This window comes from Oculina patagonica, chromosome 3 (assembly GCF_052425735.1).
Source record: "Oculina patagonica isolate OP01 chromosome 3, crgOcupat, whole genome shotgun sequence".
In the NCBI taxonomy this organism is placed as follows: Eukaryota; Metazoa; Cnidaria; class Anthozoa; order Scleractinia; family Oculinidae; genus Oculina; species Oculina patagonica.
Genome location: NC_135760.1, coordinates 26772628 through 26798184, shown reverse-complemented (window position 1 = coordinate 26798184; position 25557 = coordinate 26772628). Strand labels below are relative to the sequence as shown.

Genomic DNA, 25557 nt, shown 5'->3' with positions numbered 1-25557 from the left:
TAATATTTCACTGTTGTTTTATTTCACATTATTTCCAGTTTTCTCTTCATCTTGGTGAAGTACCTTTCAGGGAAGAGGGAATTACATGGTAACTATTACCTAAACTTATTAGGTACAGAAACTAGTAGTTTTACTATAATCACTTATCTACGATAAACAAAAACACTTTCCTGTTTAATTTTTGAACTATTTTCTAAATAAAATAACCCTACATTGCTCATTGTTTAACACTTTCAGAAAGACATCTAAGCTAGCCCTCTTCATTAGTGTTTCATACAGTATCTCTGAGTTCTACTGTATCAGTCATCTAAGTACTGTCAGAGATGTTAATACTGATGATCAGCAACAAACAGGCTTTGCCCTCCAGCCACACTTGAGCTTCCAGTGAACTGCCCTTTGGAAGCTGCTCCATTAGCGGCAGCACGCTTTAGGAACTCTGCCTGCCCAGCTTTCACTTGAGCTGCTTTTCCACTCCAGGCTTTCAATGCACTTGCTTGAAGAGCACGGCCAAAAGAAAATGTTAGACTCCATGGCTTCTTGCCTGTATGAAAGGAAAGTAAAAGCATTTTCAGCACCGCCTTTCAAATGTAAACATAACAGAGAAATCTAAGAAGAAGTGAATTATAAGCACCCGGGGGGGGGGGGGTACTCTATATATTTTTGGGTGGGGGAGTGCCGCTGGGACTCTGAACCCTTACATTATACTAGACCCTCTTCAACTGATTTCGCAACCCTTTACAAGACTAAACACTGAAAATCGCTACCCCATCCCAGACTTGCTGTTTTCAGAACTGTATCCCTCATTAGTGTTTTTAATGGAAAACCATCTCTCAACAACGTTGCCGCGATGATTTTATTTACATTTAAGAAGGCCTTTTTCTCTTCCGAGTTTCTATTCCTATTCTGGACTTAATTCCTCATACTACTGATCAGTTTTCTGGCAAATGATACCCTATTCTAGACCAAAACTCGCTGATTTCTATACCCTATCCCAGACTAAACTGCTTGAAAACCATACCCTTCACAGCGGCACATACCTATATAGCTCTATATGGGAGTGCCCCCCCCCCCCCCCCCGGGTATAAGCACTAGAAATATTTCTACAATCAGCTAATCTAGCAGAAGTCACATCCCATAACCTTCTTACTCTTTGCATTGTGGAGTTTTTTTTGTCTTTTAGCACTATTGGCCAAAACTGTCAGTCATTGTCTGCCCCCAGTCTGACTCCCAGACCAGAGAAGCTGAATTCAGAATTAGCCATGTTCAAAACGAGCAGGGGACTGGGTACGAATTCAAACAGCACTGAAGGCCGTCACGGTAAAAATAACTCAACTAAATTTGAGAGTTATTGGTGAGGCATGGAACTCTTTAAAATCGTTAAAATAGAGAGCTTTGTATGGCTGGATGGACAGCTGTCCCTCCAATCCATACTAAGCTCTCTTATTTTAGCATTTCTAAAATGAACATACCTATGCATTTAACCAATAACTCTCAATTTGGTTGAGTTACTAATTTTTGGATGCTCTACAGGGGCCATTTCAGTGTAATCGATATTGAATTCGTCCCTCCCCTGCTCGTTTTGAACATGGCTAATTCATGTCTCTCTCGCCTGAGTGTTAGGCTGAGGGTGGGGGACGACTAACATTTAAGGTTATTGGATGTCAAACCACATAAATATCTCCCATGCTATAATATATTATTTTTTGACCTTATCCATAATTTGTACTACTTGGTTGGTATAATTAGTTTCATCCAGCTAACACTGTCAATCCCTGCTGCCATAACCATGGAAAACCTTATAACCAATCACAAAAGAGGAAAATAAAGCACATTTGTCATTTACCTGGATATTTGTTGATAGCATTCAAGTTTATGGAAGCTTCTTCCTCAGACTGTCCTCCAGACAAGAACACAATTCCTGGCACAGCAGCTGGTACAGTGCGCTGTAATGCTGTTACAGTGCCCTGGGCATTCTGCTCTGGTGTGTACTTAGCAGAACAACTTTGGCCTGACAAAGGAGAAAGAACATACTAATGTAGTGAACTCCAGTGACAGTACTTATGGGTATTGGAAATGGCAAATTTGGGACTTTGCAGGGCAGTGGGACTGGTATCTTTTCTACAAGCCCAAGACTTTCTTAGTCTTGCAATGGAAATTGAGAATCTGAGAAGGCGCCCCAGAAAAATTTGAGATGAGAAGACCCTGAATTTGGCTTCAATTCTGCGAGATGCCCAGTTCTTAAATGACCATACATTGCCCCTTTATGGTTCTAACTTCAAGCCCCATGCCTCTTCCAACATTCAATTTAAGGACCGATTGTTGATAAAACCTTAAAAAAAGTTTGAAATATGGAATTTTTTTTTTAGTTTCTTTCATTTTTTTAGTCTAAACAGTAAAGCAGGGGTTGAAATCTACATGTATTTTAATTAAGGAACAATTCATCAGCCATATCTGACCTCAGTAACCCCGAATGTCACCAAAGTTGAAATGGAGAAAAATTTCAATTTCACACCAATTCCATCATCTGTTCTTGATTGACTAAGATTTTTTGACAATGCAAAATACTGGCAAAGTCTTTCTTACCTAACTATTTCTAGCTGCATTGAACAAAAGTTTTTTTTCGTGAAATGGACGAAACTGCTGTTTATTGTTGTGCCAATGTATTGGTTTCCACAGACCACAACAGTTTGCTGTAATTATGCATGGACACGTTGTCAATTGACGTAAATTATGGATTAAAATTATTTTTTAGATTTTCCGCAAACAAAAATTCCAAACTTACGTCTGCCTAAAAAGTTTTACGAGAAATAAATATTGTTGATATTGTACATGGTTTTAAAGTGTAAACAAATGTACAGGGGGTATTTAGATCAAAGCTAAAAAGATGTTTGTTTACAGCAAAACGCTCTGATCTTATTTTCTAAAAAATATGCAATGTCATTCAGGATGCCGGCAGAACAATTTGTTGCTTTGTGACAATTAGTGCCCAATATCGAATCTAAACATGGCTTTTAAAACAGGAATAATTAACAATAAATCGTACAAAGTGCAATTGCAAGTAAAATGTCAATTTTTCGCCTACCAGCTGTGACCATGTTGGGCTTCAGTAGTGTGCCTTCGAGATAAATATGGTGGTCAACCAAGGCTTTGTAAGTAGCTGACAGCACGGCTTCCGTGACAGTCTGGCATCGCTCTAAAGTATGTTCACCATCGCACAATATTTCGGGCTCAACGATTGGAACGAGACCATTCTGTTGGCAAATGCTAGCATAGCGAGCGAGAACATTGGCGTTTTCTTTCATGGCCAACTCCGAGGGTGTATGATCAGAAATTTTGAGCACACAGCGCCATTTTGCAAAGTCGCAGCCATCCTTTTTGTACTGAGCACATCTCTCAGACAGGCCATCAAGTCCCTGAGTTGTGCCTTCGCCGTTGGTTCCTGCGAGGGGTACAACACCTTTGTCCACTTTGATGCCCGGGATTATTCCGTTGTCCTTCAGAATCTTCACAAAAGGTGTTCCATCGTCTGCCTTTTGATAAACAGTTTCGTGGAAGAGGATGACACCGCTGATACTTTCACTCATCTTTGCTCCGGAGGTGAACAGAAGCTGCCGATAGCTGCGGCGATTTTCTTCGGTGTTCTCTACTCCGATGTTAGCAAGACGTTTGCCCATGGTTCCAGTGCTTTCGTCTGCAGCCAAAATACCCTTGCCGGGTACCACAATGGCCTCGGCAATTCTCTTCAGCTCGGCCTTCAGTTCGGGGGTCATAGGAGCATCCATGTTGGTAAGGCAGAAGTGTTTTAAATCCTTGAAAGTTCCCTCGCTCGCTTGCTTCGCAAAATGCAGAGGACAAAGATCGTTCGATCCGCGAGCTTTACCTTTCGGTAATGTGTTCTGATTGGTCAGTTGTAAGAATGGATTATGGATTATAACCAATCAGAGCTTCGTTTAGAATGCAGCCTCGGGCCGCGGGGACGTGACAACTGTCTCGTAATTTTTGCGTAACTTTTTGTGCAAACGTGTCATTTTGGGAAAATTCAGCGCCAAAATCCTGCCGAAATTGATCTTTTGTGATCATCATTTCATGTAGATCCTTGACACTTTTGTCACGAGTTTTGTCTGAGTTAAACAAATTGTGTAATAGGACTTCCTTTTATGGTATTTGAGTGGGTGTGACAGGGGGAGGGTCAGACGAGTCATTTGACTGGCAGCGTAGAACTGGGTACTAAACGACACAAAAATGTGACCAGCGGAGATCCACGTAAAACAAGATGGCGACCAAAATTCTGCGAAAGTGTATGGTTTTTGGTTGCTTTTATGACAAATTTCCTTTAAAGACATCATCAAATTTCCTCAAAAATTGCAACTTTAAGGTATGGAAACAGGTTTCTGTAAATAATTTGTTAGGAAATTGCTTATCTTTCTTTGCAGTTCAGGAGTGCCTGAAGGGGTAAAATATGGACCGATATGGGAAATGGGATTTGCCTACTTTTTCACTGACCTGGAAAATAAGATTTTGGTCACTGAGACTGGGATTTACACACCATAAAATGGGATTTGGCCAAAACATAGCCTGAGAAAACTTGGATTTGAACAAAATTTGAATGGGGAATGGAATTTATACTACACCCCACCCCTCCTCATAATGAGCTCTTCTTTTAAGGGACAAGGAAATCCTTTTTTCATGCATCTCACTTCCAGGTTTTCCTTGGCCACTTTCCCACTTGTGTCCTGTGTTTGCTTCATGCTCAAAGGACTAAGCAGGGGTTTCAATAAGTTTTGGCACAAGTGGGTAGAATATAAAAACAGGCGGGTATCAATGGAAGGCCCAACGGGCCTTCCCCCTCTAGGGGGGTCCGGGGGCATGCCCCCCGGAAAATTTTGAAATTCTATACTCTCGTAGGTCCATTTTCCTGCATTTTGGGTACTTTTAAGATTACTTTGTTGTATGTTGTTTGTTTGGGGATGGAACTGTATTTCCCTCGGTTGAGATATTTGGCTGACTGATCTCACTATCTAATGAGCTACTTTCTGAAAGATAGATCACCATTTTCCGAAATAAGACACTAGACAAAGGTAAGTTGAACATGTGATTTTAATTTTTCGTATTCGAAATGATACGCGAACGTTACGCAATAAATCAGTGCAAACTTTTCAAGTTTCTAGGCAAAACCCTAACCTTTTAATGTATTCAACTTACCCTGCGAAGAATTGACCTCGTTTGACCTTTTTTTTTTAGGTTCCGGGGCGTAAAATGCCAACAGCGTCTGTCTTTTATTTTTAGCGGCCATATTAATATTCACGCTTAGTCCCAGTCTCCCTCGATTTCAGAGTGCCTGGTAGATTTTTTTTCGCGCTTTGAAACGATGATTTTACGTGTCATTACAAGACTTCGCTTCACCTTTTATGGTCTAAAGGACAGGGTAAACACCAGAATATCTTTTCTTTTTATCTTTCCTTTTCTTTCCCTAGAACCTGATAGTAATTTTATGAAATTTCTTGGTAGAAATTCGTAGCTGCGGTGAAATGATCTGGTCTGATAAGATATTCGCATTACGCTTCAAGCGGGTAGTCCGCCCATCACAAGCGGGTAGATCTACCCGCTACCCGGCTATTATTGAAACCCCTGACTAAGAAAAAAGGACTGCTCGTAGTCTATGCAAGTGGCCACATATTAGGAAACCTGTTCCAGGCGCTCGGTTAGTTGGGGATAAAAATGGGATAAGCGCAAAGACCAGCAAGTGAAAAAATGGGAGAGGACTAAGGCCCCTCCCCTTATTTTTAGCTCGCTGTTTTTTTGCACTGCTTTCCAACTAACCGAACGCCTGGAACAGGTTTCATATTAGGTTGTTAAGCCAAATAATACATTCTCTTGTTTGTCTTATTATTTTGTTTACAGATGTTTACAGTTCCACTTTATTATGAAAGTAGTGGTGGTAAGGCAGCTACAGTAACACCTATGATAGTACCACAAACAAGCAAGAACTTTACAAGGACAAAGTCACCATCACACAAGATGCGTGCACAACGTGAAGAGTCAGATCAACAAGTAAGCCTAAATCCCATCAGGCACTCTGGTGGGATGTTGTTTGAAATGGAAATTATGTGGCATTTTAAGGACATTAATTATGCAGCAAAAAGGGGCTATTATGTAGCAAATTTTGCAATTTTTCTGAGCTAATTACAGTCAACTCTCGTTTTAGTGGACACGCTTGGGGGCATCATTTAGTGTCCGTTATAGCGAGAGTCCGTAATAGCAGGGGTCATTTCCAGTCAAACCTATTTCACCTGGATCTTGATTTTGTCCGTAATAGGGAGTGTCCGCAATGTTAGAGTTGACTGTATTCATTGTTTTATCAGGTTTCAGAGGAGGAAAATCAATTATCAATTTTTTGTACTGGTCTGACTGGGCTACTAAATAATCATGGTGAATGTTGGGGGGCTAGCTCAATAATTTTATTTTATATTAACCTTTGACTTCAATGCTTTTAGTAAATTCAATTCTGGATTTCATTCATGAAGAGGTTATTTTCAGTGTTTGTGAAAATAGTAAATAATTTTATTTTAAGGACATGATATGTTTCAGTTTGAGTTCTTAGCTTAGATACTTGGATTGTAGGGCTGGATGCATTGTCAAGCTTATGTTACTGGTGAGAGATACAACATTCATGGAATTCGCAACTACTTGAGCAAAATGGACAAATATAAGATTACATTTATACCAGAAGGTAAAAAGAAATTATTGGAAAAATAATGGTTAATGTATTACAAATACTATATGCTCATATACCAAATAATCCTAAGTTATGTATTTGTTTGCAAGTGTCAAGAAATTATTCACTAAGGAAATGTCAGCTCTAAAAGATTTGTTTCATTCATTTTATTTACTAAAAGTGGTTGCACTACATTTAATTTTCAGTATTGTCTAATTGTCTCATAAGGCCAACATTGAATGATAGGTCTGCAATGCGTGCAAAGGGTTACAGCTGCTAACAGTTCTTTCAAAACAAGCCAGCGACTGCTGGAGTTCTGTTAGCTACTTGAATTATGTTACCAGTTACTCTAGTCATAGCAATGCGCTCTCAACAACCGAGCTCAGCCCTTTGCTTGCATCATTTGTCTATAATGATAGGAAATAATATTACAAAGCCAGCCCAGTATAAGGCATGGTAGTTCAATGGTTATTAAAAGTATTTTCAGCCCTGGCAGGATCATTCTGTTGTGTTCTTTGAACATGACACTTTATTAATTCATAGTACCGCACTCCATTCAGGGGTATAAATGGGAACTGACAGATTACTGGAACAAAGTAAAAAAAAAAATGATGACCAGTGGATAACCTTCAATGGGCTAGCAACCCATCCAAGGGGAGTTGTAAATACTCCTAGCCCCTTCATCCTACAAAAACTGGAGAAAAGTGCTAAGTCTACAATGGAGCCATCTTGCTCCTGGGATACCTAGAATTGAAACAGATTAAAGTTCTTTACCTGCTAAGTCTAACTAAATATAAAGAAGAAAACATCTTTACTTTAATTTACAGAGGAACCAAACGTTCTGCGTGTGTGTATCAAGGATGAAAATGGTGACAATGATGGAGAAGTGTTTTTCTTCAGGTATCTCAACTTATTAAATATATGATGAGTTTTTATTATAATTATATAAATAAATATTGATAAGTTATTTTTCAAATTATAATAATCAATTAATAAATACCGTAATAAACCTTTTTTGACCACTGACAGATTGTGCATTTCTTGATCCATTTTTGATTTGTAGTTACCGGTAATTGAAAATAAATAAAAATATTAAAACTTTGTGTTGCTTCAAATAGGTGGCTTGGATCTTTGGTTTTATGGAATGTCTCTAGTTCCGAGGTATGTAGAACCTTGTATTAAGCAAGAACTTTAAACATTTTGGTCTCAATCCAGGGATGTGTCATTATTTTAAGTGGGGACATCCCTAGTATGGTGCCATAGCGCTTTTGGTTGTCTCCTTCTCCACAGCTTTTTGTTTGTTTGTTTGTTTTTTAGTTAGTTATATCTTAATTATTCATAATGTATTTGTATTGTATGGAGTAAATCATAATAAATAAATAAATTAACATGAAGAAATTACAGACTAGTCGATAATGTCTCTAGGTTACTTGAATTAGTATTAGTATTAGGGGCTTCCCCTGAGTTAGTAAATTTAAATATTTAATCTCAATATTATAACAAAATAATGGCAATGCAAATTAATTGTCAGTGATGGTGTAAAAAGCAGGGCACAAGTTAATTGTTATTTATAAAATGATTTTCTAATGAGAGCTTATTTATAACAAACCAAAGGTTCTTTGAGCAACTTCACGGTAATTAGATGAAGTGCTGACCTCAAAAAGATGAAAAACGGATATGCAACATGAGATGACGTAAAGCGAAAAAGAAACGTGCGTGCATGGATGTCGTGTTTCTCAGTGGGCTGAAATGTTATAATAAATTGTAAATGCATTTATATATTATTATTGATAATTTTCTTACATAGAAGAAATACTTTAAAAAGACAGCACAGTTATTCCAAGAAGGAGGACATGAAGCAGTACTTATAGAAACAGAAGATGAACAACTTTTGTATTCATATTCCAAGTGAGTATAGTTTCCAACATTATTCCTAATCACTCTTTGTTGTACTTGTCTCAAAATGCTTATCTTTATTTCTGTTATTACCATACATGTATATTAATAATGTTTTACCTCTTGGTCACAGAAATTCAACCACTCTTAATAATGGAAGAATTATTTTAAATGAAAATTCAGGAGATGACATCATGGCATTAGAAAAATATGCTTTTTCCAATGCCCTGGCTTTATCTGGTAAGGAAAATTCATAATTATTCATTTCATTTCCTCCTTTTTTTTGACAGTGAACTAATGACTATTATAGTGTGTTGGACTCCAGCCCGGGGGGGGGGGGGCACTCCCTTATTAGGGCTTAACGGGGACGTACGGCCCGATAGAGTATGGTTTTCAGGCTTTTCTGTCTTGAACGGGGTATATATTTCACCTCTTTTTGTCTTAAACGGGGTATCTTTGCATGGACCAATGTCAAACAGAATAGGCTTATATGCCTGCAGAGGTGTAACAAGCCAAAGTTTCACAAATTCTTTCGTATCGCTGACTTACATTGATTTCGGCATTGATACTTAGCTTAATTCACAAACACAATAAAGCCAGTGCAGTACTTGTTTATGTCTTAGACGGGGTATCAAAAATTGGCATTCTGTCTTAAACAGGGTAGGAAAATCAGAAGTTCGTGTCTTAAACAGGGTCAGGGTTTAAGAGGCCGGGCCGCACCTCCCTACCCGAAATTATGTCGAGTACCCCCCCCCCCCCTCCAGATTGAGCAGTCTTGGTTTAAGCGCTGGCTCAGGGTTCAGTGTGTTGTGTTCATGTGCAAGGCATTTTACTCTCATTGTTGTATTGCCTTTCTCTGGCCACTCCTGTCTATGTCTAATTTTGGTTTCTACTTTGTAGTTAAACTTGCAATCTGGGAATGTGTGTTAGATCAGTATGTGCAGTCAATAAGATGGGTCCCTGAGGTAAGTGTAGGTTATTTGAGTCAATTTTGTTTTCACCTGCTGATCACAAAGTACTTGTTTGCATGAACCTTATAAAGGCCTGTTTACACAGGTGATTTTTGTTGCACAACTCAATGAATTTTTTGTTGCGCGGAAGTTAACTCCTGCGATATGCGTGCAAACTCGCGGTGATTTTAAGGAGACTTTATCGCCCCAATACTGCGGGAGACCTCATGCAATTTTGGTGCTACAAAAATAGCATTGATCGAGTTGTGTGAGAAAAATTGCCTGTGTATAGGCTGTGATACTGCATGGCTGCATTGCAACAGCAATTGGAAAATTGGTCCTCAACTCTCCTTAGTGAATCAGATAATTTATACACTCAGAACTTCTTACTAAAAACTTTTTGCTGTGGATAAAAGCACAATATCCCCCATCTAGTTCTGCAAATTGTTCCAACCTTCTTAAGTCTAGAGGGTGGGTGCAAATTATTATTGAACAGGAAAATGATTGTCAGTTAACTTTTAGAGGTACAATGTATATGTAAACGAATTTATTAATTGTTATTATTTGTAAAATAATCTATTTTGTATGTGTGAAAATACAGAAATGAATATATGAAATTCATATTTGTACTGCGGATACACATTTTAAGCAAATGAAAGATCATCGCAGTAATGTACTCAACTTAAGCAGCAGTAATGTACTCAACTTAAGGACGTTCGCGCGGAAATCTTCCAACATTGCAATTTTTCTTAAATTTTCACCACTGTTAGTTTACAAGTTACTTATGTCAGAAATGTAAAAAAAATTGGGGGTCACCGAATTCGTTTTCAAGATATGATATCTGAAAGATGGCGCTTTTTTGGGTAAATTTGATTTCGTCACTTGATATGATATCTGCGGCTTCTAGCAACAAAATATTTTAAATGAATTGATGCAGGCCACCTTCCTTTGTCCCAATTTATTTGAGTGGGTCTATTTCACTTTGAAAGTCCCTTAGAGTAAACTTTGTCTTTAACAATTGGATTTGCAAACGTTCAAAACAGCAAAAAGGCTGCAAAATTTGACTAATTCGATCGCGCGCGGGAAGAGAAAATGAAAAAAATAATAAACTTCTAACATTTGAATTTTGCTCATTTTTTGTCAATCGGTAGAGATTTATCCCAAAAGGTTATTTATCCCGAAAAAAATGGGGGTCACCGACCGTTTGAGAGAGGAAACTGCAAGCGAAGTTAATGCAATGGCTACCCACCCTATATGTGTTTGGAAAGTTTTCTCAGCACGCGCGCTCATGCATGACGTGGCGTGACATTGCGACATGAATTACGTGCACAGTAAGGATGCGCATAAACAATTAGCGCGAACGTCCTTAAGCAGTTGAGAAAAGCAAGCCTGCAAGCCTGCAAGCAAATTCAACCTAGCATTTCTCAACTGCTTAAGTTGAGTACATTACTGCGATGATCTTTCATTTGCTTAAAAGGTGTATCCACAGTACAAATATATGAATTTCATATATTCATTTCAATCATATCTTCTTCATCCACCGGTATATTATGAACTCACAAGTGACCAGCTCCCAGTTGGCTTGATAGCTCAGTTGGTTTGAGCACTGCACTAGTGTCGCAGCTGTCATGTGTTCGAGTACATTACTGCGATGATCTTTCATTTGCATGCTTATATCCAAGGACCCTGGCCTTTTCTTTTGTACTGTACTTTCCCCACTGAGAGGAACCAGGTTAAGCCTATAAACCTACCTCTCTTACCAACTATGTCTTTCAAATGAATCTAATTTCCATATAGTGTTGTTAATCTTTATCTGCTGCAATTGCCTGGTCCAATTTAGCAATCTGTTTGTAATGTTATTTACAAATTAAAGGATTTGAGAAAAGGAATCAAAGTAAGGATGTCAAGAAAAGAGGTGTTAGAAAAAACAGGAGAGCTTATTTCTCTCAGGTATGCAATAGTGGGTATGCACTAGAATATTATTACAAATCTGCACGAGATAATAATAAGCATGTGTAATTTTTCCAAGTATAGTATTGTCTGCTTTAAGGCTCACAAACTGCAAGTCACTGTGTTTCAAGTACACTACATAACCTTACATGATTGGTACATGTAGGCGTGGTGGCCTAATGGTTGCAGTGGGTCGGATTCCAGATTGAGCTGTCCAAGTTTCGAGCCCTGGCCGCAGTCATTGTGCTGTCAAGATATTTTACTCTCACAGTGCCTCTCCCCACCCAAGTGTTAAAGTGGGTACCAGAATACTGTTAGGGCCACCTGACAGATTACTTGGGACCAGCATCGCATCCAGGGGGAGTAGCAATACTTCTATATAATATATAAATGACAAAATAGGTAAATACTTCTCTGTAGTCAAAAAACTGTTCCCAACATTTTGGCAATGCTGCCTTCTTCATGGGGACAAAACTATTTTGCCGTTAAAAAGTTCTTTGTATAAAAGCTCCCGCACATTGCCATGCGTGCCACAGCGCGCGATAAGACAAAGAAGTCAATTCAGGTAAAGCTAAAGTTGTGGTTTAGTCCACTCGGAGCCAGAGTTCCATGTTTGAAGATATATCTCATCTCCTGTTTCTTGCGGTGCTGTTGGTTTACCAGACCTACCTTCAGTACAGCGACCTTCTTATCCCTGCGGTGTTCCCTAAAAAGGTCTGCCATCCTGCACCCGGTCTCCCCATTATACACAGTCGATGGACATTTCTCACATGTTAAACAGTATACCATGTTCTCCGTTGTGCAGGTGTAGTGACCAGTGATGTGTTGCTAGCAATACTTCTAGCTGCTTCGTGCTACAGATTTAGAGTTAAGCTAAGCGTAGTCTACACTTTAAGAGAGCTGCAAGCTACTTGGGTCAAAAGGCTTTTCTTTTTTACATTAACATGATTGTGTTGTACATGCTGATGAGACTCACTTTTTCTGATTTCAGGTACAAGATCAATTTGTCCTCTGACCTTCTGATGACCCCAGATTTTTATTGGGATCGGGAAAACCTGGAAAACTTGTATGATAAAACCTGTTTTTACCTGGACATTCACAAAAGGACAAGGGTAAACAATTTTACTCCTCAGTCACATAAAGTAATCTTAGAAATAGTGCAGATGTTAAAATTAAAAAGCATTTCACCAAATGTTGAAAACATAGGGCTTTTAGAATCAAGTGGTTAGATTGCTTGTATTACTCAGGTATGTTGTTAAGGGCCAGCTGCTGGCTAGTTGCACTCAGGCTGAAAGGGAACTTACAAAATGCAAATCCGGCTGAAATTTCACATGAACACAAAGATCAGACTTAGGTAAACTTCTAGAGCTGACAAGGCCAGAAAAGCCAGTTGGGCTTGTTGATGAGCTGGCTTAGTGTTTTCTTAGCTACATCCCTGAATTTGCTACTCCCTTTGTATGGGATGCTAGACCATTGCAGGTTCCCCCTTCCCTAGGATTTTGTCTGCAGGTACCCAAACAATGTGTTTTTATGTGGAGATAGCCATTATGAAAGTAAAGTATCTTGCCCAACAACACAACCCAATGACACAAGCCAGACTTAAAATTGGACCTTACAATATTTATTTGCAGTGACTTCACCATATATAACACCTTCATTGTTTCACTTTTCTTTACAAGGTGATGAATGAGAAATTAAATCACTGTTCTGAGATGGTGGAGTTATTAAGGACACACCTCAGTGAGAAACATTCCTTTAGACTGGAATGGGGAATTATTGCACTTATAGCAGTTGAGGTATGGAGCTATATATTATATTAATTTTATATATTTTTTTATTTAAGAAATGAAACCTTTGTTTACTCTGTTATAGATCATAGACACTTTACTTATTGTGTTGTACCAGAAAAATCCATACCCCTCCCATAGGTTTTTGGTTTGAATCCACCTCCTTTTTGGAAATTCCAGTTAAGCCCCATACTTCTCTTTAAAACTTTTGACTGCACATTTGGTAAAATTATGTATAGTGGAAAAATAATAACATTTAGTAGAAACTCAGCTGTGTTCTATTGGAAATCCGCGAATCTGATTGGTTCTCCCACTGATTTCTATTCGCCGATAGAAAACAGTTGCACGCGCGCAGCTCTTAAGCGGTAAATTTTCTTGATTTTTGTCTTCCAAGTGCACAACATTGTAGGTTTTGGACTGCAATCCTTTAGAGTTTCTACTAAAACAATTAGACTACTCGCCCTCGTTTTCTATGAGCGATAGTCAACTCGGCTGCGCCTTGTTGACTATTTGCTCATAGAAAACTCGGGCTCGTAGTCTAATTGTTAAGTAGTAAAACAAATGTTTTACATGTAAGAGATTATTTTTTGTAGTAGGCATTGAATAATCATCTGGTTCCTATTGCAGGTTGTGTTTGAGACACTTTATTTAATAGAGAGGTACTTCCCCTTCAGATGACCCATGCCTGAAGCACGAAGAAAGGAATCGTTTGACTTTTAGATAATAAGCCATTTCTCCAAGCCATGATGCTGTTTAGCTAAACCACATTTTAGTTACAAAACATGTATATAGTACTGGTAAATACATTATTCTTTTGTCTACATTTTAATTGGCCCTCATTGTCTAGTTTTAAGCCAAAGTTTCTCTTGAATTCTGCAGATGCGAATGTGGCAATAAGGGCTAATTTACATGAAGACAAAAGAATAATGTATTTTCTGCCATTTTGGAATAAGGTGTATAAATTCATTCTTGGAGTTGAGTACGAGGCCACCCTTTCCCAAGCAGGCAGTCAAAATCTGGGTAAGAACCATGCAAAAAAGGAGGCCGGGTCTATTCTTGAAAATCCTGTAACTGGGGAAACTCGGACAAAAATAAAACAAACAAAATCAGTTTGGAAAAGTTATAAACATTTTCAACAGGAATATGTGTTAAGCTGATCGCACTTATTTTAACGTCATATCTCCCCCCAGTTGTCTGGCCCTGAGCCTTGAAGAATTGTATTATGATGTATATGTACCGATAATGAAATGTGGCAGCCTGTTGCATTTGGCTTAAATTTATATGAAAACCTTGTGATTAAATCACAGTCTGAAATACTATTTTATTTTCAGTGTTAAACATTGTTTAATATTACATTGTCTTTGTGTAATTTACTAGTCATTTTTAAATTAAACACCTGTCACATATTTTTGATATATATATTTAGAAAGGGAACTAACTAAGTTTAAACCTGTAACAAGTTAACATTGACTATCTACCTTATTATTAGTTCAGCTGGGGAAACAAGTGTCATTTTTGGCAAATCTTTGTTGAAGCTTTCCAATTTGTCAGTTCCTATCATCTAAATGAGAAAATAGCACAGGCACTCAAAATTACTCAGAACATTGTCATGTCAGCATGATGCAAAAATGCTATAAAAGTTACGTTGCTTAGCAATAATTATTGTGCTGATGGACTGTACTGTCCAATTCTCAGCAATTAGATTTTGCCCTTAACTGGCACTTGTTTCTCCACTGAGTTGTAGAAATTATGGTAAAATCAGAGATTTGTAAAAAAAAATTGAATGTGACACCAAACCTTGTATACAGTAATGTAATTTTTTTTTAAAAAAAACAAACAATGTTTACAGTGATTGTGATGTTACCATGTGCTAACATGTTTAACAAGTTTTGAACATCTTGGTTTTCTAATTTTCTTAACCTATGAAAGAGCCAAGATGAATTGCAAAGAACAAATTTTATTGGCAATTAACTCGGCTTTTGGTCAAGAGCAATACATGTATTGAGAATCCTAATGGAAAGATGTGAAAGTGATATTAAACATTGATTGAAACATTTTATCACTATCACTTCACGATGAATAACAATGGAAGTTAAAATTATTTTAATTTGAGTATAATATGTAAACCAGATACAGAATTTTCTGGATTTACGTATCTGACTAGTTTCAGTCTATTTCTTAGTGGGCATAATTTATCATAATAACAGATGAATTTTTGCCCGTTGTTTTACACTGCAAACAACAGGTAAAAATCCATCTGTATTTGCCGACTACCAGAGTACCTGCTCATGCAAGTAAGAGGTTTAACTGCACAGCAAGTCAAATGAACTCTCAAAAATAAAGATCAAATCTCAAATAATATCAATAAATAACACATAAACAAAGTATTATATAATTTCCTGACTGATATTGATTATGCTACAATAGCCTAAAGTTGCATCAGAGGCAATAACTTTAGGCATGGGAGAGAAGTCCACCATGATTGGAAGGCAGATGGTTTTCTTTAACGCTATTGCTGGCTTCCATTTCATGTGATTCTAATGATACGATGCTACCTTATCCTTCATACAACTAGACTGCGAGCAGTCTCTTTCTTTTCCTAGCATGCAATGCGAAAAAATGTGCCGACACAGAACGGTTTTTTCCTGCCTTGCCCCATTACCTCCTCGTTGTTTCCCTCATTTGCATAATTTCAACTCTTAATTCTGCTTGCAGTCTTGCAATTTCAACTCTTCTTGCTTGCAGTCTATCATACAACTAGACTTTCAGACGTGGTAATTTTTACAGCATTAATGTTCACCAACAAACTTCTTCTTTTTAGAGTTTCCACACAGTTCAAGTTATTCAGTTCTTGAATCAATCACCTATCCTCATCAATAACCCACTTTGGGAACCTTTTTACTCTTTACCATTCCAATATTCACCAGGATTCTCTCTCTTTTCCCACACTGAAGATGATGTAAATTTAATTTCATCAATTTTCATGACTTCTAGCATTACCTCCTGAACAAATAAAAATACAGAATTAAAGTTATTAAAGTTGCCCCTGAACTGATATATTCTACTTTATCAACATTTTATTGAAACAAAAACAAAATGGCAAGATACTGCCAAGAAAACCTCAGTCACACGTGAACACTACTCTTCTTATCTCTAGTAAGGGTACAACATTACTACATGTATACCATGCCCAGTAAAGTATGAGTTTTTCATGATGCAATTCTTTTTTCAGTTATTACACCTGTATAGCCTAGTTAAAAAGAGAATGTACTAACACGGTTTGTACTCATTAATACCCCATGAGAAAAATGACAAGCTTCATTCTAACATAATAGTGTAAAAAGTGAGTCAGACACTACATTTATTCAAAAGTAAAGTCTGCATACAAGCCAAAGTGCCCATATGACCAGAGCTTATCCCAGTTGCCATAGCAAAAAGAGACAAAGGGAAATTCTATTTACGGGTACCTGGGGGAAGAGAGGCACTATGGAAGTAAAGTGTCTTGCCCAAAAACACAATGCATTGCCCCGGCCAGGGCCTGAACCCAGACTACTTGATCTGGAGTCCAGCACACTAAGCATTTAATAATAGGCCAGCAAGTGTATGCCTCCCACTCCATTTATAAAGGGAGAAGTAATAAGACAAGTGTTGTACCAAACTTGATAAACATACAGTCACAAACCTTTGCTTCTGAGGATTTTTTGAATGTGTATGTTGAACAGCTTCTGAATGCCTTCCAGTACGCTGAACAATCCTGCATACTACCATAGATGTAGTAACGATGAAATTGGTTCTTGGCAGCTGCCAGAAATAAAATGACGCAACAGATGAAACTGATTGCACTCAGTGAGACAAAAATTCCCTTTCCCCTTTTTTAGAAAGCAGAAAAGAATTAATAACAAAACAAATATTAAATCATGTCTTTAAATGTCGCACTTACAACGGCAAAATCTCCATTTCTCCAAAAACTCAAGACACCTTGGAGGCTGGTAAAGTAAACAAACAAATAGGTATCATTAGAAACAAATCTACATTCACGATTCTCAGGAATTTCAAAATTATGGGGAAAAAAGAAAGGGTAGCACAAACAAGACACCTGTGCATGAACATGTATCGCTCCATTCCATAGAGTTTACACCTTCACCAGTCAGGAGAACAAGTGCCGTTTTTGGCAAGCACTTGTAATGTTTATCAATGAATACCATGTGTACTCAAGGGTACTCTGAAATTTGAGATGCAAACTATGGGCTCAGTCTTGGGGAGTGGAGGTCCCAATCAACTGTTGCTTGTTCATCAGTCCACCTTTTTCACACACCAATCCGATATCAGTTTCATAAGATCAGTGATGAGCTGCCTACTTTAAGCAATCTTGTTGCAAGAGCAGGCTTTTTCTTTTTGCCAGCACCAAGACACTCTGCGCATGCTTAAAAATCAGCACTGGCCAGAGTCCACACAATCCCAAGGCTTCGAGGGCCTGCGTCCCAATTGACTGGCCAGGAATCGGGAAATGCTAAGCTCTGGATGATTCCAAAACTGGAATATGGAAATCCTGGTTCCGGTGAGAGTGTGCCCATGGGTCAGGTTTTGTGAACGAAATAAACAAGTTTTTAACAACCAATCTGATTTGGCGATTTGTTTAGTAAGCTTTCAGTCTAGCCCAGAGGTCCTGATCCCTGGTGCAGACCAGAAGGTTGGAGTCTGCATTCTTGGTGCTGATCAAGAGAACAGCAGGCTCTGGGGATGTGATCGAGTTATTTTATGTAAAAAAATAAACAACATATTAAAATAAAATGCAGTCTTAACTAGGCAGTACAGTGGAAGACTGGGAAATCAAGAAATGCAGCGGAAACGTGAACTTTTCCTCATTTTTATGTGTTTCTTTAAAGCGAGTCCACCAGTTATTTTTTAAATTCACTGTTCAAAAATGTTTCCATACCAATGAGAGATCACTTCACAGCGGATTTACCTTGAATTCTGTTGCTGTCACCGTCTCGTTTTTAACATTTTCCTCTCCAAAAATGCTGGACATTATCGACCGACCGCCATATAAAATGTGACCATCAGTTAGAGATCTGGGTACGAGAATTTGGATGACCGAATAGATTTCTGGGACATATTGCTCAAAACTGAAAACGAGGTTTCGGATTGCAAACGAGGCTTACTGGAGCTAATCGAGGTGGAGAGAGGAGGACTTCCAGAGTTATACCTCAAAATAATCATGTCTGAACCGAAGCAACTGCAGCTTCAAGTAGAAGGACTTAGTAATTTAATGACATCGCTGAAGGAACACGAAGGGAAGAGAAGAATGGTGATGTTTATCGGCTCAATGAATGAGAGTGGCGAGAGTTGGTGTCCAGATTGCCGAGACGGTTTGTAACTTTTCCTGTTATTTCCTGCCCAAATAGCTTAGCTCATGCTACACTAAAGTCCGCGATTTTTGATTCAGAACTCTTGATATGTCAAGGACTATTGATCCTGTTAATTCCCTTGCCATCAGGTGTAGAAATCGTTCTAAGAACTTCGAGTGTTTTGTTTTCGTTTATAATACACGTCTCCTCAGTCCAGACTACACCCAATGTTATTTTCACACAATCAGCTGACAGTGCATCACGCATGTACCAGTGGAAGGTATTTTCTATCAAGGTTCCAACTGACCATTGTGGGGAATCCATGGTTTCTGGGGAGCGAGACATTTGTAAATAAGGATGATTTGGCAAGCTAAAAAGTGAAATCGATTTTCTGTTAAATGCATTTTCTATCAACTGTATAAAGCAATGAAACGTAACGGAATGTAAACCTCACCTTAGAGAGATATTCAGTGTTTGTAGAAGCAGTAATTCTTGAATAATTCATGATGTAACATAATATATTTCTCTGCAGGCAGAGAGATCTGTAGAAGATGATAAACACAAAACTGCTCATTTGAAGTTTTAAATATTTGATTTTATTGAGCTGTTGTTATTAACTTTGCAGACTTCCTGGTTAACGCTGCAGCCTTTATCTTTTTTCCTCTTTTTTATTGAATTAAAAATTATTGTTTTCAATGAATAATTGTTTGGGTGATTAGATTTCAATAGAGGGTATAGAATGGTAAATCTGAGATTTGCTGCAAGATACGGAGACTCTTGTTTGAAAATCCGAGACCAAGACTTCACTATTTTAAAGTGCTGAACTCAAGACGTAGTTGGCTTGACTACGCTAGATTGTGACTAATTCAAGTGTGAAGCTAGCAGTGAAATGGAAGCATTTCAATCCTTTACAACTGCCTATTCTTTTTATACCAACCACTGAACCATAAACCATGCACTCATAACTCCCTAAACTCCATAACAGCCACAGAATTTTGTTTTGCTTGTGGCTAGCCTTGCAAAACTCTAAGACCCAAGTTTTCAAAAATGCAAGACTCTGAGATGCACTTCAATTCTGAGATTTCAAAATCCCAAGACCCAGTTTTAAGATACCAAGTTTTTAAAACATGGCTACAATTTTGTCAAGATGCACCATTTTCTGATATAGACCATTCTATACCCCTAAAATAATGATCTCACATTTTTCTAGTATGCAATGCATGTAGTATGGTTAATGATCATTAGAGTCGCCCATGTGCACTTCTTGTGCAGGGTGCCCCATTTTATTATCAAAACTCACCTGGAAGTACTCCAGGTTCAGGTTTTTCAGTTCTAAGTCACCTTATGAAGACTTTCTTTAGTAAAATGGTCACTACTAGAAAAAATTTTGGTTGCCAAAACCAAGTTAAAGCGTTTTTTATTAAAGAAGGACACCTCATCTCACTTTACATGAGGCAATACAGTAGTATGAGGAATGTTCTAACATAGCTCAAAATTAAACGAAAAAATAAATACCAAAATTGCAGTCAGGAGTTGACATTAATGCTCTTTATAAATTCTGACGCTGACTTACTTGAGCGTAAACAACGCTCATAATCTACTCAAGACGTTTCGACCGTGAATCTTCGGTCTTCTTCGGTTGTTAAGATGGTTTCCGCACAATTTTCGAGCAATACAGGCAAAAATAAAGTTACCAAAAAGATCTCTTAGCATGGCAACAGTTTTAGTACAGCTAACAAAAACCTGCCAAAAATTTAGCACTCAAGCTGACCCCGCGCGAGAAAAATGGATTTGAAGTTGTCTTTATTTCAGTTAAAACGGATGTCTTGCGCCAGTTCAAAACAAAATGGCGCGCGTTTAATACATTTTTTCGAGGTTTGACTTTAATTTTCTCGAGAATGCTTTAGAATTTAATTGCGGGGTCACTAAGACAAATGAATTTCGATGAGCTCTTTTAAATAGTATACAAAATGTTGTCGTGCAATGAGTAGATTTTTGGTACTTAATTTTCGCACTCATTGCTCGAACTTTCAGCAGAATCCGTCTTAACATGGCAGAAAAAGCAACAACTTTTTTTAACGGTTTCACATTTGTACGTGCGCGCGAGTGACTAATACAAGTACACGCGAACGCTGCGCGAGACTATGAACATTATGTAAGTGACTTATATACATCAGGGATGTCTATGTGTTCATTTCCCGCATTCTGGTCGCAAACAGGGACTGCTCTTTAAAGTTCTTTAATTCGAGTAACTAATGCTCTGTCCGTTTGTCCATAATAGGTAAAACTGCAGTCAAGGCAGTTAACTCTGTAAACTACACATCTAGACTGGAATGTTGTGAGTTTGTCCTTCGGTCTGGGAAAGCGTGTGCGTAACGTGTTAAGTGGTTTAAAGCCAACTTTGACCTCGTTGTTGCGTAGAACTTTTGAGATTCTTTCAGTTACGCCTTTCACGTAGGGTAGAACAACAAACGATGTTGCGGCATCATTAGGAGTGTCGCTGCTGTCTGAGACACAGCGATTAGCTTTGCGATGAGAATCACAACTCTTGATAAACCGCAATGGATAGTTATTGTTCATCAAAACTTTAACCACACGCTCCTTTTCTTTGCGTTTCCCTGCGCTTGTTGATGGGATATTTTCCGCTCTCTCAAGGAGTGTATTCACCACTGATCTCTTGTGTTGAGTTGGGTGATGCGAGTTGAAATCTAGCCTAGTTTGCTCCTTTCCTATGTACTTGTCGCCAAAATACAATGTATATGGCAACCTGTTTGGAAATTTCAACAAACTCCAGACTCCACCGAGGACACAGAGTCTGGCCAAGTCCAATTTGATAAAAGTTCATGATGCACGGACTTCCAATCATTGTGCACAGACTCAGAGTTTATTCTGCTCAAAGCTGATTGGCTGACAATTGATAATAAACAGTCTGTGCATGCTCAAATAATCGGACTTGGCCAGAGGTTAGGCCAGGGGCTGTGTTCTTGGTACTGACAAAAATAGAGTGAAATGAAGGGAAATGATTGAACAAATTCTATAAATTTAAACATTTGAGTGTATAGTATAGTAAAATAAATTGTATAAAGCATCACCAAAAGGATAACTTAGAGTTATTTGATCTTAAATTAAGATATAACTGGTACAAATTTTTCTTCAAAATACATTGTATTTAACTTATTTTAATAAAAAACAGGGAAGAAAAAGGTTTGTTAAAGGTTTCTTAATGGTGAATGACAAGTTTTAACTTGTTATATTTTTCTCAGGTTTAGCATTGGTATTTCGTGAGGATTTAGTTAGACAGTATAAATTAAATTATCCTGTTTTATATTTCAGCGGAACCAGTTGTAGAAGCTGCATTGCAAAAGGCATCATCTGACCTGGTGTTCATTTTGGTTATCGTTGGAGATAAGCCAGAGTAATTACACTCTTTCACTTAATTAAAGGGGCTTTTCATGGATTTATATTGTTGGGCTGAACAGTTTTCAAACTTAATCTCGTTTGCTTGTATCTTTAAATTATTTAAATTATTTGGTTGCAAGGAAGCTGTGGTTTTGTCACTTAGATCCACAGAGGTAATCTCTTGAAAACATTAAGTTTCATAGCGAGTATTTGGCAAAGCTGAATAAAATAAATCTAACTCAGCCGTGACACAGTCCCTTTAAGGTCTAAAAACAATTCAGTTATTTCCTTATTAAATTTTTTTTACCATTACTTAATTTTATCAAACTGCCTGACTGTTCTTGGTTTTTGCATTTAAAAATCTGAAGATGTAAAATCTTTTAAACAAGCAGCAAAAATGAATTTCTGACACAAAATTTCAAAACATAATAACTTTTGCAATGGATTACCAGATTTGTTGTGTTTAAACAAATAACATCACTACATAGAGTTGATTGACATCCACCAAAACTAAACTTTGTGTCCACACCTTTTTGCCTTGAGGGGATGTGTGTGTTTGGTAGTCACTGTAATTTATCTGTCTAATCAGGGATAAGTTTAGAAGAGGTACTAATAGTTATATTTGCCCTGTTTTCACTCTGGGAAGACTCAATACACCATCTTACCCAGGGAGAATTATAATGACAATATGGTAACAAGTGTGGACCACAAGTGTTAGCTGCTAACCCGAAAAGAATCTTAGTTATTACCATACAATAAACACTGAAATTGCAGTCAGGAATATTCATAACTCAAATATTTGTCTGTCACTGACTATTATCAAACGTTTTAAACAACCATCGTGGCTAGGATGACGGACTATCACAAGAGGCTCTTCCTTGAGGCATGGCATTCTCTAAGGGACCAGAATGCGGGAAATGAACATATTGACATTCCCGACATCTAAAAGTCGCTAGTGTGACATTTAAAGTCTTGCACAGCGATCACGCGCTTTCGCCATGTCACGCGTGTTCTGTGAGACACTCTCGCATGCGCATAATGTAACCGTTGTAAGTCATTGGCTTTTTTTCAAAACAGAGAGTTATAAGAGTTTCAAACAAACGTTGTTTAAAACGTTTGATAATAGTCAGTGACAGACAAATATTTGAGTTATTACCATGTACAATTTGCATGTATTTATCCTGAAATAATGTTTTGTGTTCTGTTAACAGATGGAAATCACCTGATAATGAATTCAGAAAAAGTGACTTCAAACTTACAGAAATTCCAACAATTGTGGACTATGGGACTGTAAGTATACTCATTTCTTTTTAATGACATTTTAAAACATACCAGTTATTCATGTGCATTAGACTGTCAGTATTATTACTGCTCGGGGATGATTCTCAGGGACACATCATTGAGACTTCTCTAGAGATTGAAGCATTCTTTTTGTAGTTCAAGGGTTACTTTACATGTTTAAGTAATATTATCGAACCCAAGAGCTACAGGTTACAAGATAATGAATCCATACAAGAAAATAATACATTAAAAGACAATTTACAGTACACATCAATTCATACATTGTGTTGTATTTTGGTTGTGTTTCAGGATAAAAGGCTTGGATGTGAAGACTGCAAAGTTCAGGACAAAGTGGACAAGTTCTTTTTAAACTGAAAATAAAATGGCCCAAAGCAATCACAGCAAGAATTGTCATAAGCAGTGGATCTATTTCCTCTGTTTGTGTCTACTTAGTTGTGAAATGTGTCACACTCCAAGAACCCTCCAAATTTGAAACTTAAATTTGCTCATCTTAATTAAACGTCAAGAATCTAATATTATTAAAATGAAAATAGTAATTAATGAGTTTGGCAAGTTTGGCAACAAAGAAAGAAAGGGTTAAATGGTGCTGGTTATGGGTAGAGATGAGAGACAAAAATGACCTTACCTCTAAGATTTTGCTTTCTCTTCAGTTCTCTTAGAAGATGTCACTTGGTTGACAGAGTAAGAAAAATATTGGAGTTCTTAGGAGTCTCTCAAGGAAAAACTGTTTTCACTCATCCTGGTTTCCTCTCACAAATGTAGCTTTAAAAGCAAACTATTGGCCCTAAGTTAATTGTCAACTTCTAGACCGTTGATTTTAGGTCCAGAGAAAGTCACTTGGCGAGATTGTAAGTTTGCTCAGAACGAATGCCACATTTTACAACTAACATTATCTGTAGTAATATATAAAATATATTTTTCTTTTTTATGCAAATTTCCAAGTACAGATTAAGTTAGTAGAGTGTTAAGGATATTTAGATGTGTATTTTACAGTGTGTGTACAAATTAGTCGTGATGTTATGTTTAAGTGATTAAAAGCCGTCAATAAAGCTTGATACAACTGCAGTGGAGTGGATTTAACGTCTTGTTTGGAACTGCTATTTTGTTGTTAAAAAAGTGTTAATATATGGTTAAGATAAGCTTGGTTGAACTGACAAAGAGAAAAAGATTATTCAGTCAGTAACACATGCTACTCGGAAAAGAAATTTCGAGTTCTTCCAAGACGAGTCGAACCTATTAACTTTCGCACACCGGTTGGACGCTATACCACTACAGGTGACTCGTGGACGCTAGGACTCTATCAACTGTAAATTTAGAAAACCCTTGCAAGAAAGCGCGCGCGTACTTCTAAAACTCGATGTAACTTGATAAAAACGGCGCGATCGAAGAGAGTTTACGTTTTGATAATCGAAACAAACGAGTGGTTTTCCTTTCATTTTCTTGCAGTGTTTTCTAAAGTAGAAAAACATTTTCTCCCTGTTTCTATCGAGTAAAGAGACACTCGTAAAAGTTTGGGGAAAAGCCGTGGAAGCTCTTGCTCGTTCCTCCAGACTTTCACTTGCGTTCCTATATTAAACTCGATAGAAACACGGAAAATGTTTTCTATTTCTTAATTGTATGGGTTTAACCTACCCGTTCTACCGCTTATGTAAGCCATTTGACGAGTTTTCGTTTCAACTAAAATCCAGTGTGTCTTCTATTTTGTTTTTCCTTACAATTTATCAATATACATTGTCAGGCAAACAGCAGGCGATGAGAATAAAGAGAATCGTCAACTACTGAGGGGATATCGTCCTGATGTATTACCAAATTCTCACAACTAACATGAAAAGAAATGTATGGAATTCAGTAAGGATAATTTATATTTTAAGCTATTTTAAGCTAACTAGGAACATGTATGGACACGAATAAGTAGAAAGTTTCATGGCTGGGCTGTTTATTTATTTTAAAAGTTACTTGAGAGTTTGCCAACGGAACACGATTAATTATTTCATTAAAAGGGAACTTGTTTGAGGCCGAACAAAGCATACTCTACTATTAAAAGGGACTTTGTAAACGTTTATGAAACAATTGGAAAACAACAAGGGAACATACAAGCCCTCCTCCTTCCGTTCCCCCAACCGAGGCCAAAAAGATGCTCTTGAAGATATAAAATCACCATTTTACTTTGCAACTAAAGTTAGTTTAGCAGGTGAAGTTCAGTTGAAATT

At 37.6% G+C, this 25557-nt stretch overlaps 4 protein-coding genes across 5 annotated transcripts; 2 read left to right on the top strand and 2 right to left on the bottom strand.

Annotated features, from left to right (window-relative positions):
* On the bottom strand, positions 1-3858 carry LOC144647316 (fructose-bisphosphate aldolase A-like). The gene is made up of 3 exons (XM_078507098.1): positions 3083-3858; positions 1844-2008; positions 1-541 (listed from the first exon to the last, which is right to left on the bottom strand). The coding sequence occupies exons 1-3, from the start codon at positions 3780-3782 to the stop codon at positions 327-329; spliced, it is 1080 nt and encodes a 359-aa protein (XP_078363224.1). The 5' UTR covers positions 3783-3858; the 3' UTR covers positions 1-326.
* Positions 3859-4226: 368 nt separating this feature from the next.
* LOC144647313 (required for meiotic nuclear division protein 1 homolog) lies at positions 4227-15116 on the top strand. Its single transcript, XM_078507093.1, has 12 exons — positions 4227-4375; positions 5902-6051; positions 6622-6730; positions 7543-7615; positions 7834-7876; positions 8523-8623; positions 8745-8851; positions 9512-9576; positions 11435-11511; positions 12503-12623; positions 13191-13307; positions 13926-15116. Exons 1-12 carry the CDS (start codon positions 4274-4276, stop codon positions 13974-13976), a joined length of 1116 nt encoding a protein of 371 aa, XP_078363219.1. The 5' UTR covers positions 4227-4273; the 3' UTR covers positions 13977-15116.
* An 11-nt stretch (positions 15117-15127) lies between these two features.
* LOC144647315 (synaptic plasticity regulator PANTS-like) lies at positions 15128-18414 on the bottom strand. 2 transcript variants are annotated; one of them, XM_078507096.1, is made up of 4 exons: positions 18265-18410; positions 17239-17284; positions 16981-17099; positions 15128-16301 (listed from the first exon to the last, which is right to left on the bottom strand). In XM_078507096.1, exons 1-4 carry the CDS (start codon positions 18325-18327, stop codon positions 16197-16199), a joined length of 333 nt encoding a protein of 110 aa, XP_078363222.1. In that variant the 5' UTR covers positions 18328-18410; the 3' UTR covers positions 15128-16196. The 2 variants fall into 2 exon arrangements, with proteins under 2 accessions (XP_078363222.1, XP_078363223.1); XM_078507097.1 differs by lacking the exon at positions 15128-16301 and adding an exon at positions 16340-16911 and having other exon boundaries at positions 16967-17099; positions 18265-18414.
* Positions 18415-18440: 26 nt separating this feature from the next.
* On the top strand, positions 18441-24412 carry LOC144647314 (thioredoxin domain-containing protein 17-like). The gene is made up of 4 exons (XM_078507095.1): positions 18441-18667; positions 21980-22061; positions 23257-23335; positions 23636-24412. The coding sequence occupies exons 1-4, from the start codon at positions 18517-18519 to the stop codon at positions 23699-23701; spliced, it is 378 nt and encodes a 125-aa protein (XP_078363221.1). The 5' UTR covers positions 18441-18516; the 3' UTR covers positions 23702-24412.
* The last annotated feature ends 1145 nt before the right edge of the window (positions 24413-25557 follow it).